This window comes from Poecilia latipinna, unplaced genomic scaffold (genome assembly GCF_001443285.1).
Source record: "Poecilia latipinna isolate Pla-1442-1.1 unplaced genomic scaffold, P_latipinna-1.0 Scaffold13, whole genome shotgun sequence".
NCBI classification, from domain to species: Eukaryota; Metazoa; Chordata; class Actinopteri; order Cyprinodontiformes; family Poeciliidae; genus Poecilia; species Poecilia latipinna.
The window spans coordinates 703443-718561 of record NW_015112629.1 but is presented as its reverse complement, the minus strand read 5'-3'; the positions used below and the strand labels follow the sequence as shown (position 1 = coordinate 718561).

Here is a 15119-nt window from a genome sequence, read left to right as displayed (position 1 = left end):
ATCCGCAGGAAGTTTAAAAAAATTTTAGTGTTTCATGAAAATATCAAAGGAAATAGTATTTCACATATGAGTCCCGCTTTTTAAAACTGTATTTATTAGATGTATATTATTTTCAAATGTGTAACTTGTAGTTTATTGCGGGAATTTTAAACCCAATGTGTGGATGTGTTTTGGCCTTTCAACAGGAAAACACCGGCTGTTCCAACAAGCACAATATGTGAGGGGTTTTGCTGTTTCTTTGTGTATTTCAATTTTCATCATGACATTGTTTATGTAGGTTTTACAAAACAAATTCATTGCAATGAAAAGTTGGTCTTAAAGTCCAGCGTAGTTGTAGTTTGTACTTAAACTGATTTTACTCCTACAGCTTGAACTTTGGGCCACAAATGGTGCACATTTGAAAAAAAAAAAAAAAAGAAAGAAAAAAGAAAATGAAATACAGCGGAGTCTCTTAAATTGCATATAGCCAGATGTTTCATTTAGAACAATAAATGTGTCATATTACGATGCCAGTTTGCAGGCTGCCAACTACTGAGCCAGTGGTTTTCTCCTCAGTATGCTCTCTTTTTGTGTTGAGGAAAAAAATGCTTTTGTGTTTTGTACAATTGTTTGGAGCTCTGACAGTTATGTCAGATTATGATGACAACAATCTGTGTGTTACAAAGGAAAAGGACATAAAGCAAAAATACATAAAAAAAATAAAGAAATGGGTAGAGAAGTAGCTAAATTAAAATAATTGACTAAAGACGAGGAGATTAAAAAGTTTTCAATAGGTTTTGCAAAAGCTTGTTTGCAGTTGTACCTTACAAGAGTGACACAACCAGTTACAGGTAATTACTAATTTAATTTCACAAAGATGGTTTGGACAAATTTGTCCCTTAATAAATAAAGCCACCATTAGAAAAAAAAAAAAAAAACGGGCTTCACCTTAGCTACCATGTCTGGTTTTACCAAGATTTTTTTTCTTTTTTTATGATCTGAAACAAGTACGTTTGACAAAAAGTAAAAACAGAAGAAATCGCAAAGGGGCAAAACTTTTTCACAGCACTGTAAATGATCGTCCTCGATGGGCTCTGTGTTCTGTGCCCAAACGTTTGAAGAAAAGTGTCTGCTTTTACCTAATGAGCCATTAGGACTGAAGCGACAGTCAAAAAAAGGTCTTAATGAGCTCCAGCTACTGATGTTGTAGGTACCATACCGCCAACATAAACAGACTTCATCCCACTGATGACTTTAAGCAGTCTTTTTGTCCACATTTTCCATGAATTGTAGGTTTGTGCAACGTATGACGGGACAAAACAGGTATGTATGCTTTAGTCAGAGAAGTCGACAACATATTCGCTGTGGCTTCTCAATTCTCTTCTGGTGTTGCAGATATGTGACAAGCATATCTTATTCATGAATTCAATTTGAACACAACCACTGATAAACATCCACGTCTTCAAATGGCTTCATTATTTACTAATACAAACACATCTTCCACATACACCCACCCACTTATCTGCATGCACATGGAAACAAATTAACTTTGACACACACACATGCATTGGAACCCTTGATGGCCAGGTTAAAAAACAAGCATACCCCTTTCCCCCTCCTCATGCGGCATCTTTTTTTTTTCTTTTTCTTAACCACCTTTCATTGCACTGCAGAGCACAGGGCAAGAAAAAAAAAGAGAAGAAAGACGATGAAAGACAGGAGAATCGATAAAAGGCCATTATGCTTCTGTGCAGCTGGGCACAAGGGTGGAGCGTGTGGGGGCTGATATGGTAGAGAATGAATCATGTGTTCGGGAGCAAACAACCTACAGACGTGCTGCTCAGAGGATCGTTACTGTATGTGAATGTGAGTGGGCTGAAGGACAAAATCTGCTCTTGTTATTCGCCTCAGAGCAATATTTCCATTAGTTCAGGTGACTTGCTGGCCATGGATGTCTGAGAGTGCTTTTGGATTTGTCACCTACTTGCAAAGTGTAGTGCTGGCCACTCGTATATTTACAAATCCACTTAAGTCACTTAAGGTACAGTGTAAGTATATAACATCTTGACAATGCACCTGTCAGAATTATGCAAAATAAGATATTACTGATTACACTGTAGTGCAAAACAGATGTGAAAAACTACAACACATTCGTTCCTTATAAAATAAAAACGTTGCAACTAAACTCGATGTTTCCCACATGATGCATCTTGAAGGACAAATATCATATATTAGAGCTAGAAAGAACAGAAATGCTTAAAGTATGAAAGGTAAATAAATAAGAAAATATTTTATTGTTCAAAGCACACGAGTCATTTTAAAATGCACTTTGCTAACAGAAATGGAGACAACCATGCACACACACATGCACGCACGTGCGCACACACACACACACACACACACACACACACACACACACACACACACACACACACACCTAAGGAGAATTTAGAGAAACCAATTAACATTCATGCTTTTAGACTGTGGGAGGAAGTACCCAGAGAGAACCCACGCAAGCACAGGGAGAACATGCAAACTCCACGCAGAAAGACCGGGCCGGGAATCGAACCCAGAACCTTCTTGCTGCAAAGGATGGTGTGTGCTTTTGTTCTGTGAAAATGAATTCATAAAGCAGGTTGATTTCTCCTCACTCATAAAAAAGCATCTCTTTCAAAACACTTTTTGTGTCCCAGACCTACTAAACAATCAAAAACGTATGTTTAAGGGAAAACACAAATCAAAAAAGGGGACGAGGAAGGAACGACACGTGTCAGGCCGTGCCAATGATGGCTTTCGTTTAAATCATCCTGAATAAAATAAAATATACACAGCTCAGATATAAATTACAGTTCACTGCACATTTTTTAAATGACGAAAATCCCATATTAGATTGATGTGCATTCAAAATCTTTCTCTGCTACATGGGCAAGATAAGTTATGATTAATCCCACACAGTTATTTGAATGGTTAAGAGGACAAGGAAAGAACTTCACCTAAATCTGGCTCATGAACTTAGCTTAACCCTGGCTTGCAATTTATTATTCAGTGACTGAAAATGTGCTTTTGATCCACGGAAATACCGTGGCTGTAACTATTCACTATCCAGCTCAAGTGGAGGGTGGACTCACAGGTCGGAAGCACGTGTGCGTAATTTCCAGTGTAAAACAAAACAAACAAAAAAAAGAAAGCACTTACAATGTTTTCATCTGAAACATTTTTTCGATGAGGATAGTGACATCTGTTATAACTCAAGTAATAAATATACAAGGAATCTTTAACTAATAAGAGATTCAATAGATTTTGTGCAGTAAAACTACAACACATCTCCTATGTGGATAAGCTTAGATGTGATTTCGGCCCATTATTTAACACAAAATGTCTTAAAATACTGAAGGTTCTGATGACGTTCTTTACACAGTATGATCATTCTTTCTATAGTTCTTTTACAATTAAATTCAAGTCAAGTCTATTTTCCTGCTGCAACATCCAGATTTGTTTCATCGTGAGATTCTTAAGTAGAATAGACCGGAATATTTCCCTCTTTCAACAATTAGATAAAGTCTGCAAATGCCACATGCTCCCAAATCTACACCTCATTGTTTTCGAGGAAATATTCACCAATATTCTACCTCCAAATAAAGTATTAAACAACCAGTCAAATTTGCCCTTTCATCTGTCCGTACTGTTCTCCCAATATTTTACTGATTTGTTCAAATGATCTGCTGCACAATAAATTTACTTGATCTTCTCTTCTTCTCTTCAGCAGTGTAGCTTTGTGGAGTGACCTGGCATAAATATTATTCCTGTCAGGAATCTTAGCACCTGGTTGTGGATGGCTTGTGGATAAATTATATAAAGTTTATGTTCAGATTATGATGTATTGTTTAGCAACAACAAGTGAAAGTCTTGAGAGAGCCCTTTTTCTTTACCCATCATCAAGTATTTGTTGTCCAATACCTTGGTATCTATTTTTATACACCATAAATCAAGATTAAACCCACCAACATCAACTGGCACTGACGGATAATAGGATTGCTTATGTAAAATGACATATTTAAGTGATTTTACTTGGTTTGAATACCTGTTCTGCAAGGTTTTTTTTTTTTTTTTTTTTTTGTATGATTATCTCTCGTGAAATTCCATTTTATTATACATGATTTAAGTTATGGACTTATTTGCTTTGATTTATTTACTTGCATGGACTTCTTGAGTTGCTAAAGATATAGCACGTCACCAGCCCAGTTAGAAATAAATGTACTGAGATATTTGTCTTTCACCCTTCTCACTGCACATTTCCTGTCTGACTGCCTGAAAGGAGCGGGGGAAAGAGGTTTTGCACAATGTAATATGTGGATGGTTATGGCTTGGGGAAAAAGGGACAGTAGTCAAATTATTTAGCATTCAGATGGTTCAATAAGAGATGAGCTGCAGATAGCTGAAATCATATTAGAGGTGAGGAACAGAAAGTACAAATAAATTAGACTATGTTGAAGATGTAATCTTGCTAAATGTCCAGATTTACTTGTAATTCAAAAGGACAAAATAAACAAATACTTGTCCATTCTTTCTTTCTTTTTTTCTATAAGATGAACATGTTAATTATGTTCTGCTATGGCACAGCATATGTAGCTGCAGTGTCAGCAAATCAACAGTTGGTGGCAGATTGGGGGCATGTTGCCATAATCACTTGGAGGAAATACCACTATTGATTTAAATGAGGGCCTGCAGTGATTTATACTCTCCTCATTAATTAGATATTGATTTATAACTTGTTTGCCTGGCAAATCGGTTGGGATTTGTTATTGTGTAATCTGAGCTCTAAATACATTTAAAGAGATTAAATATTAAGCCTCTGTTCTCTTCCAATTCTATTCTCACTCAAACATTAGAAAGGAGAAATGCCAAAGCCAGAAATGATAAATCAGCCGTCCCTGGTAAAAACCAGTCTGTATTCTGTGGACCTCTTTCCTGTTTCTTTAGAATAGCTCTGTTGTTCTGGCCTCTGGCCCTTAGCTGACCAAATGAAAAACTCAAAGTAAGCCAGTAACAAACAAATGACAGAATGAGCCTAAGTGGCAAAAACCTGACTGACATAACCCCCGAGTGTGGATAATGAAACGTAGCAAATGATATGCTGTTGATGTGCATCTGAGCAACTGTTTTCCAAGAAATAAGGCTTAAAACGTCAAGGAGAGTTTATTTTCTTTGAGAAACAGAGAGGACTGGTTTCCCAGTGCATGCGAGTTGCAAGTAATCCAACCAGAAATAACATTTAAGCAACCTTTTAATCACCATTGCACCATTCAAGACCAGTATGGTTTTGAGACAACATTTTCAAAGATCTTGTCGCAGTTTTGGATGAACTCTGGATTTTTAATCACAAGATCAGTGAAGAACACAGATGCAACTTTTTATTATAACTTAGTGTGAAACTCCAGGGTGCATTTAAATGCAACCAGTGACATTTTTTACTTGTGTCTACACGGTATGTGCAGAGGATGAAAAGACATGAGGGATGAAAACGCAAGAGAGAAACATTTCCCACTACAAACATATGGATATTGTTTATTTTTCTGTTTTTATAATATACAGACAGAAAAACAGTCCTCCGCCTCCACTCGTCGCCTCCACTCACTATGCCTACAGCTAATGCTAAGTTAACTAATACTTAGCTGGATGTGTGTGCTCCTCAGAGTTTTGTTGTCTGGCTTTTCCCCGCTTCACAGGTTTTACCGAATAAGTGTAACATTGTTAGAGTCTAATTACGTCCAAGTTGCTAACTGAAAAAGATGGCTTAAATAGTGCGATGAGTTAGTTCAAGGTAAATGTTAGCTTTAGAATCGGGAGAATATCTTTATTACAGCAACGACTATAATCGAATGATTCCAGCAGTCCTCTTGAAAGTGCTCTCATTGGTTTATAGTCTTTGTCACAACGCCATAGAAGTCTGGGTCTGGATTCGGTCTCAAGTTATCGCCTGGCCTTCACAATCTTGATCCCTCAGGTCTGCCAGTGGTGAGGTCTGCATGCGACTAATAAAATCCAACCAAAAATATGTGGCTAATCATAGTTATTTAATGATTGTAATTGTTCCATGTTTCTGTGATGTTGTTAGTCTAATCTTCTCAGGTTCTTACCCTTGCTCCCCCACTCAGCTGCCGCTATTTTGCTGATTGGTACTCACCTGGTTTCCATGTAATAGTCACGTCTGCACAGTATTTCATCTCCTGGGCTTTGATTCTACTGTTGCTCCAGCTTAGCTCCAACTTAACGTGGTCAAAAGGCTGACGTGTTAATATTTATGGTATAAACTGTAAGAGTAAAGAATAAAACAGACTTGTGTAAATAAAACATACGAGGTTCCTTTTTCTTTACATTTCTTCTCCAAACAACAAGAACGCAGCTGTTTATTAATTCTAAGTCCTAGTTTCCTCTGCAAATTGCCATCTGCCAGGCGCCTGTATGCAGTGAGAAAAGAAAAAAAGCAGCTCAATTTGGCCTACATAAAATAACTCTAGAAGAATGTGCTTACATATGATCACAGAAAAGTTAATGCAGAGCTTTGTGTTAATGTCCTTCATTATAATACTGAGGGACAGTGAGCACACGGCTAACGATATAAGGTTTGAAATAGAATTAGTTTCAGAAGCTATGAATAAAATGCTAATGATGTACTGTAAAGAGCTATGGGGGCCACACTGGCTGTCTCTTCTAATGAGAGAACAGAGAGGCACAGCGTGGCAAGAGGGGGATCAAAAATTCATGGGAGGATGCGGTAAAAAGTGGCACACACTCTGCTGGCAGGTCTTCCCACTGTCTTTTAAGATTGTAAATGAAAAGCTTTCATGGTTTCTCTCCCCATCTGCTGTATTAAATTCAGGTTGGAATTGATGTATTTTAGTACTGCAGTTTTATTTCATTCTCTCTTAGATGCCAAAGGAAACGCATTTTATTGTGACAAAAAAAACAAAAAAACAACAAACATTATTTGTGGTTATGATACAGAGCAGACATTTTAAATTTATCTGGACATTCATACAGTACAGCACTTAGTTTGCTATTTTTTTTTCTTCTGTTTTCTTTGTGTTGCACACTCGAACAGAAGTGGTGTCGAGACATGCGGCGGTTGTAAATTTCCTTTACTTCCTTTTTTTCTGAACATACAAAACACGTTCATCGATCCGTGCGTTACACTATAGCGGTTACATTCGCCATCTTCTTCTTCTTCTTAACTTAGGACCCTTCCTGCCCGAGGCTGCCCTAAGCGCCTGTTAGAAACTGATCACTGTCCAAACTTGTTTCACTCTCAGTCCGAATAGCTACCAACATACACGTGAATATTCCGCTAAACATGGACAATGAAACAGTATTTTTTTTAATAAAACAAAACATTCATAGGAACAGAGAATAGACTCATATTTTAATGGAAGGGGGGTGGGGGGTTCCTTGATCCAAAGTCCTCAGTCCTCAGCAACTGATCCACCACATTTGGCTCACTCCAGGTATTCCAGCTTCCTCCTCCAGGCCCCAAAAAACAACTATTAGGTTAATTTGTCTCGCTGAATTTCCCTTAGGAGTTGGTGAGTGTGTGCATGCATGTAATTACGGATAGAGTTGAATGAAAATCTGAGATTTTTTAAAATACAAACAAAACAAAAAATCAAAAAAGTCTTAGGATGATTCTGAAGCAAACTTATGTATGCCAAGTTTGATTTTCTTTTAAAACACCAGGACTATGGTCTTCTGTTCTGTCAAAAATAACAACAAATTAACATAGTATTACTTACAGATGCAGAATGTAACTTATATAATTTTTACACATTTCTTCAAACAGTCATCAGAAAATGAGCCAGACGATCTGGGAGAAAAATCAAGCTCTTCTGGCTCGTCCCTGTGGCCCTACTGCCATCCGTAAAAACATACTACTTGATCAGAAATAACCAATCAGAGTAAGGATGAAGCTCTTAGCGCCGTCAGGGGCCAGGCCAGTCACTTTACAGTTATAGGAAAGATGTTTATCTGCCATCATAGGTGGGCATGTCTTCTAGGCTGGGCATTCACTGCAGGTTCAGTGGCAGGGAAGGAGTTGCAGCTTAGCAAATATCAGTGAGGAGTGAATACACAAGCATGATTGACAGCACTAAGACCGCTCTCCTCCTAGCTCTGACTGGTTGTTTCTGACCGATTTAGCTCAAATTGCTCAAATCAATAGCTTCAAGGACCGGTTTTGGGTCCCCACTCTACCTTGAGCCTGGGGTAGCTGACTTGGATGTGCCCCCGTCAGTGGCATTGCTTTTGCCTTTCTCCAGTGTATGCATTATAGAACAGTGGCAAGAAGAAAGAAAGCCATAAGATATTCTTTTTGCAGTTTGCCACAAGACATGTAATGGACACAGCAAACATCTGGAAGATGTTCTGCACAGATTGGGCCGTACCTAATTTGCGTTGCATAGGCAAAACCTAATGTGTGCCTGAAAACACACAGAGCATGTCAACCGGGAAATATCATCTGTAGTTGTAGTTCACTCATTTTTATGTTTAGACATTTTTGCCACCTGGTGTTGATTTGTTAGATTAAATCTCCAAAAATAAACAATGTTTGTGATGGAAATGTCACCAATTGTAATAATGTTTCCGAGTTTAAAAGCACTATAAGTTTAGAACCAAGATAGACACAAAAAATACTCCACACCATAAAACCTGCAGAAAACGGATAGACCTAGTTACTGTTTTTATGCTAAGCATCTAGATTTGAGTAGGGAATTATAAAGCGTTCATTTTTTAAGAATGATTCCAATCAAGACAAACCGAGACTCAAAACTCCTAGAAATTGCCCCGCAGAAGAAAATTCCCAACAAAGATTTTATAAACATGCCAAACCGAAGCTTGCCTTCTTCTCTGAAGTGTTTTACTTTTGTGCGTGTTTTTCCCCGTCTTTGTGATCATCCTTGCACTTTCCCTTGTGGTGCCACTAACACAGTTGTCACAGTGTTAGTGCAATTTTTAGGGCTGTCAAACTTAAACAACAAAGAAGAAAACCACAGATTGTGGGTTTCACATTCAGCAGGCAGCTATAGTCGTAGCGTGGATGCGTACTCTCCTCCATGGGAGTACAGGTCAGAAGTGATCACAGGGATATGTAAGTTATATCAAACACAGGTTTCTACCACATGCAGGCACAGGCAAATACTGCAGACTACCAGGAATGAAAGATGCGTCTACAAAGTTGAATGCTGACGTGAAATCTGAACTAATCAAACTGTTTATGTGAGTTCGACTTAGCGTCCTTGTAGTGATTGCTTTGGTCTTAAAAAGCAGGAGTTACTGTGAAAGCACTTTTGCCCTTTAGTGGTATAGTGCACTTGATGAATAATGAAACACTAGGTATTGATGTCATTTATCTTAGCACAAAAAGTGAAGATAAAAATCTGGCCTCTAACATAAAATAGTTTCCTGATGTTTTTTTTTTCTAATGTTGCCTTGCAAAACACATCTGTTGACATGCTGAGTTGTTTTACTCCAAATGCTATTTTCTTTTCGCTCTGATGCATGCAGAGTTAACGCTGTAAGCAGTGGATTGCTGAGCTTTAAGACTACGATGAATAAATCCCTGGACAGATGTTTGTCTTCAGAAATTAAATCATTATGTCAAAACTGCTGCTGTTTACTAGGATTATTTTTGTCTGATATATAAAATGGCTTGATGATATGTATGCTCTTCTTTTTTTGGTAACACAATGGATTACAACTGCAAATGCAGTAATCTACTTCAATCCCACTATAATGATCACATTGCAAACGTCACGTTAGAAAACAAAACCCGTGTTTGTCTTTATTTCTACCAAACTGAAATCGCTAAAACTGAAAGTTCCCAGGTTCGATGAGCTTTTCAGTGACTGTTACCACTAAAAACAAAGAATCATTAAACACTTAAAACTACTCTGATCTCGTCTTTGCAGAGATTTTTCTTTCAATTGGGAATGAAAAATCAATTATACAACAGTTTATCGTGTTTACATTTCATTATCAGAACATAATTCGTCTTATGATGCTACCTGCAAATTCATCAGCGTTTAGAAGATAAAACTCCAACGTTAATTAACTCCTCAATCAGCAAGCTCTGTGCTGCATTCCTGAGCAAACATATCAGCGTCACTGTTGTGTTAAAAACATGTATTGGAAGGACTGAATGGTGATGAAAGAAACACAGTTCCTGTGTCTACTAATAAGTTCAGTTTTAGTTTTAACAAAGCAACATTTTCAGATAAAATGAGATGGGGGCAAAAGTGCCTCATTACCAAGTCCCTAATCACCTCTAAAAAGTGTTTATAAAAGTCAACTGAAAGAAGATAAATAAATACAAAACAGAGTCAGAAGTCTTCTCAAAGAAAGACTGCTTTCACGTCACATTTAGGGTTAATAAATCTGGGCTAAAGGTCAATGTCAAATGTATTTATGTAGCACTTTTAAAAACTACCAGAATACCTGAAACAATATAAACGTATGTTTTGTTTCTGGGATTTTTTTTGCGTTAAAAGAATTTTTATTTTTTTTTTTATTTTTTCTTCATCCAACAATTTAGGCCACTGCCCAGGTAAGCTTTTGTTAAAGTCAGGTAACAAAGTTTAAGGTGGTCTGAAATTGGCCACAAAGGAGCATAGAGTGTACACAGGCGTGTCAAAGTTGAGCAGCAAAGCTACTTCTTTCTTACCATGGCCAGTGGCACAATCCCGCCTAGGTCCTGCGGTGCTAGACGGATGAGGGTCTGCACCTCACTGGTCACTGTGCGGGTGAGTGGATATTCCACCTGCCATGTCACCTCCCTGCTCCCCTGAGTCACCATCAAGCCGTTCACCTCCAGATCCACCTGCAGAACCCGCTGGTAGCCCACTGCTTCAACTCTGTGGAAGACACGGAGAACGGAAATGAGGCACAGAGTGAATTCAGCTAAGAGAGAAGGAAATAAAGCAAAGACAGACATGAAATAGTCATGGGCCAGAGGAATAAGATGAGAAGCAGGAAGACTGTCTTTAAAATTGTAAACATGAATAAAGCAGAGGACAATAGAGGGGAAAAAAGGTGGATGAATTCAGGAGGAAGATGAGTAACATTGTTCTTGTCAGAGGTAATTTTTTTAAGACTAAAAAGAGTAAGTGTGCTTTATGAGACGCGATCTATACCATTCTCTGATATTATGACAAAAACAGCATGTTTCCTCAAATTCAAATCTCTACAATCTGTTTTAAAGATAGTTATCTCGTCATTGATATTCACTCTCAAATAAATCCAAAACCCTCATGCCGTCAAAAAATAGCAATCATCTTTTTTCCAGCACAGTATGGAACATCTTTCCTTGAGACCACCCGGGCCAAGAAAATCATTTTCTATTTGCTGTTGTAGATACAAACAACGGAGAGAAAAAAATAATGAATGCAAAACAATATACTGCAACCATATTTGATTTGCTGAATGCTTTGTTTGATTGAGCCAATGCCTTCCCCGTAGGTGTCAATGTCAAAACTCGCATACCTTTTCCAGCAGTGGCATGCAAACAATACCCACCGTCTCGAAAATTACTATTCATACTTGGGGATCTTAAAATGGCACTCATGCTTTCAAAGAGGCAGAAAAAAACAACAAGTCAAGCCTATTGGATAATTTTTGAAGAACAAAACAGGGGGAAAAAAATATTCAAAGTGTATTTTTATTTTATTTTTTTACTATATTATGGTCTTGAACAGTGCTTGGGCAATTTAGGGGACAACTAGAACAAACCTGGAGAGAGATCAAACTCAGCAAGAGGAGGGGGTTATTTGGACAGAGATGAGATCCAAGCTTTTCATTAAACATATTTTGGGTAAGTCTGTATTTACGTCTCCCTCCAGCTCTCCCGTATGTTCACACTTGCGATGCGAGCCTCACTTCAAAGCGCATTTTATTTATTTATTTTTCAGGATGGGCTGTTAATAAATGGGGAAGAGGAGAACACTTACAGAAAGTGAGAATCAGCGTGGATGAGGAGGGCAGAAACGGCGATTCTGGGTCAGTCAGAGAAGCTTTTCAGTTTCAGCTTTAAATAATTGGTGATTCTGGTGGGTTAAGCAACAGGAATAAAGAGTTTTGGTTCGAATGAACCCAGGGGAAAATTGGTGGGATTTTGGACATACTGAGGATTGTAAGACTTAGTTTTTTTGAGAGTTCTCAAGAGAGAAGTCGTGCAATCATCACGATTCACAGTCAGTTTATATACTGACAGAAATTCAAATCACTCTCTTAATCAAAGCCACAGTTTTGTTTTTTTTTTGAGTGCATTCAAAATGTAGCATATCGTCTCTAAGCACTCAAGGGAGCATTACGGTACAACCCACAACAGGATAGCAGTTCACAGTCATGTTTGGCTTCACCAGACCGTGAAAACTACAAGATGCTGGCATACATCACCTCTAAAAGGAAACCAGTGTTTTGACTTTTGGGGCTTGGATTTAGGACAGATATATTTCCAGAGAGAAGTTTACATACACTACATTTTGTGCCTGGATTTCATATTGTTTAGAGGGATAAACACGTTGGATAATAGATGGATGTTCTTTTTTTCAGCGTAGGTCAGTTATATAACCAGTTTCTTCACCAAATTTTACACAGATAAATCTTTTAAATAACACATTTTTAACAGGATTGATCTAGGAAGTTTGGAACAAACAGTTAATATTATTCTGCTTTCTACTTTCTTATGCCGGTTTGTGTTGCATTTTATATGATCTTGTTGGAAAACCAAGGGTTTAATGACCTCACAGTTGATCTGAGGTAAGTTAAAGTAACTGGAAATAGTCTGACTTCAATACACCATTGGTAGTGAACCTCTCACCCCCACACAGCATGCTACTGCCACCACCTTGCTTTGCAAATGTTACTGTGTTTTGAGAGCTTCTAGATTTAAAATAAATATAAATCATTTAACATCTTCACTTCCATACTCTATTTTACATTTGATCGAGTGTCATTAAGCACATTTCATTGGTTTATTACTTTTAAGTTTTTTTTTTTTTCTTTCTAAATATTTCAAAAGGAGACACCAGCGGTGGTGTTCTGCCCATCTCCTTAATGCCAGGCTTCATAGTCGATCGTTAGATCAGAGTGTAGTGATTCGTTCACAATTGTGTGTTTCTACAGAACTGCTTTGGGAATTGTTAAAAAAGTGAAAAAAAGAAAAAAGCATTTAGTTTTTGAGATGGCTTCCTCTTGAAAATTTTGAGAGAAATTGTTAAATATGTAATGTCTGTTGGAAACCTGAAATGTACTACATCTGTAAAGAAAATCGCTCTACTATTCAGCCAGAATGTAGCCAGAACCTTTTCGGCGGCTATTAAAGCGCACTAGCTTTTAGTGCAACTTGTTAGATGACTTTAAGCAAACATCAAGGTGCATGTTGGGGCTTAAGTGGGTATTTAAATTTGACAGTAGGGATTATGAAAAAGATCAATATCAAAATTTGTGAATCAATTTTTATTTATTTATATCTGACACTGATGCAACAGTGAGAAAACACTGACCTCAATGAAGCAGCTGGTAGATTACACGCTTTAGGCTGCTAGCAACAACTGGCTACATAAACATCTTAAACTGCAGAATGAACAAATCCATCACAATGAGGTTGTTTATGCATTTGTGTACATATTTACACAGTTCTGCATACATTGCATATGGATATGAATGCAACTATGGATCGATATAAAGAACAATAAATAACATTGTTAAAATTAAAAGTAAAGTAAGAATAATGTCTCATCAAAAGCTATGAACTGAATTATATCCATCAAGTCAACCACTTTTTAAAGATTCATTGTGTTTCTGAAGCACAATTTTAGAGCAATACAAATCTCCACTACTTTATACAGCTTGACCCCATGCTGAGCTCAGGAGAAGTGACTGTAGTAATTATGTAGTTTGCACTTTTAGTGTGCAATTACAGACAAATCAATTATCTGCAACAGGCATTCAGGCTTTACAACAAAGCTGCAAACAATAAGAGCTTTAGTGCTGAAGTCTACAATACATTACTGTCTTTCTCTCTCTCTCTCTCTCTCTCTCTTCTAATATACCTTCTTTTCATCCTGGACTCCATTCGTTCTCAACCTCACTTCACCCCGTCTTGCTGACCTGCAGTGAGTTGTTGCTCTCAATAGAGGGCAGTACACTCTCTTTGCTTCTCACTCTTCTGTCCTGCGAGGCGGGGATGATGAATGCTTGAGGCACATTGGCCGGAGAGGTCAGACTGCTTCTTTGTCTCTCATTAAAAACGTAACTGCTATGTTTGCCCTGTTTTATGAGCAATTAGGAAACTATTTCGCACACTCTCTTGTAACTATGACCTTTTTTGTACTCCTTAATGAGTTGATGGGGATAACAGGAAGAAAGTGGCCAGAGAGGCAGATGATAAAAGTAAGTGGAAACGGAAACTGATAGAAAAAGCAAGAAAGTCTGTGGGGATTACGTAAGTGTCTGCACTCTCAAAAACAGGCAAATAGTAACAATGCCCTGATTTGACAACAGGGGTTTGGGGTGAAATGAGGTGGAAAATCAGTCATGACAATTTGAAAAGACTTTTAAGCTATGTCTATTTGTCATTTGTTGAGAGCACAAACAGACGAAGGTAAAAGAATCAGCTCAAAAGAAAAATACTCATGTTTTCAATTTTTTAAGATACATTTCAAACTCCCTTGTCATAACAAAAGGGACTCTGGGTGAAAAGCAGCAGCACAGGAAAAAAAAAAAGACAAATGAAATTCCTTTTTTCAAAAACAGAAAACTAAAAAGTGAAGCTAAGTAGCACATCAACCCAGTTAACCAGGAATTGATGTTTCTTTTTCCTTCTCTCTATTCACTGTTAACACTTCTGTGGATATCTGGATGTCAGAAAGGCAGCATAAGAAAAGAAAAAAGTTTGCCATCTCTCATTGAAGCCCAAGAAGGAGGGCTCTGTTCATGCTCTTCAGTGATTTGGTTAGAACTGATAATAATACATCAAAGGCATGAATCTCTTTCAAAAACTGGAATGACAGTGAATAATCACCAAGAGATATAGAGCGAATGTTTGTGTGAGTCTGTGTTTACTGGCATGCTTACAGTACTTTGTGAATGTA

At 37.7% G+C, this 15119-nt stretch overlaps 1 protein-coding gene across 1 annotated transcript in view; it reads right to left on the bottom strand.

The window, feature by feature from the left end:
- LOC106946665 (transmembrane protein 132C) overlaps positions 1–15119 on the bottom strand; it is a 179787-nt gene that overhangs the window by 24339 nt on the left and 140329 nt on the right. The window contains exon 5 of the mRNA XM_015031179.1: positions 10691–10880. Within this exon, the coding sequence (XP_014886665.1) occupies positions 10691–10880 (190 nt within the window). The remainder of the gene's footprint in view (positions 1–10690; positions 10881–15119) is intronic.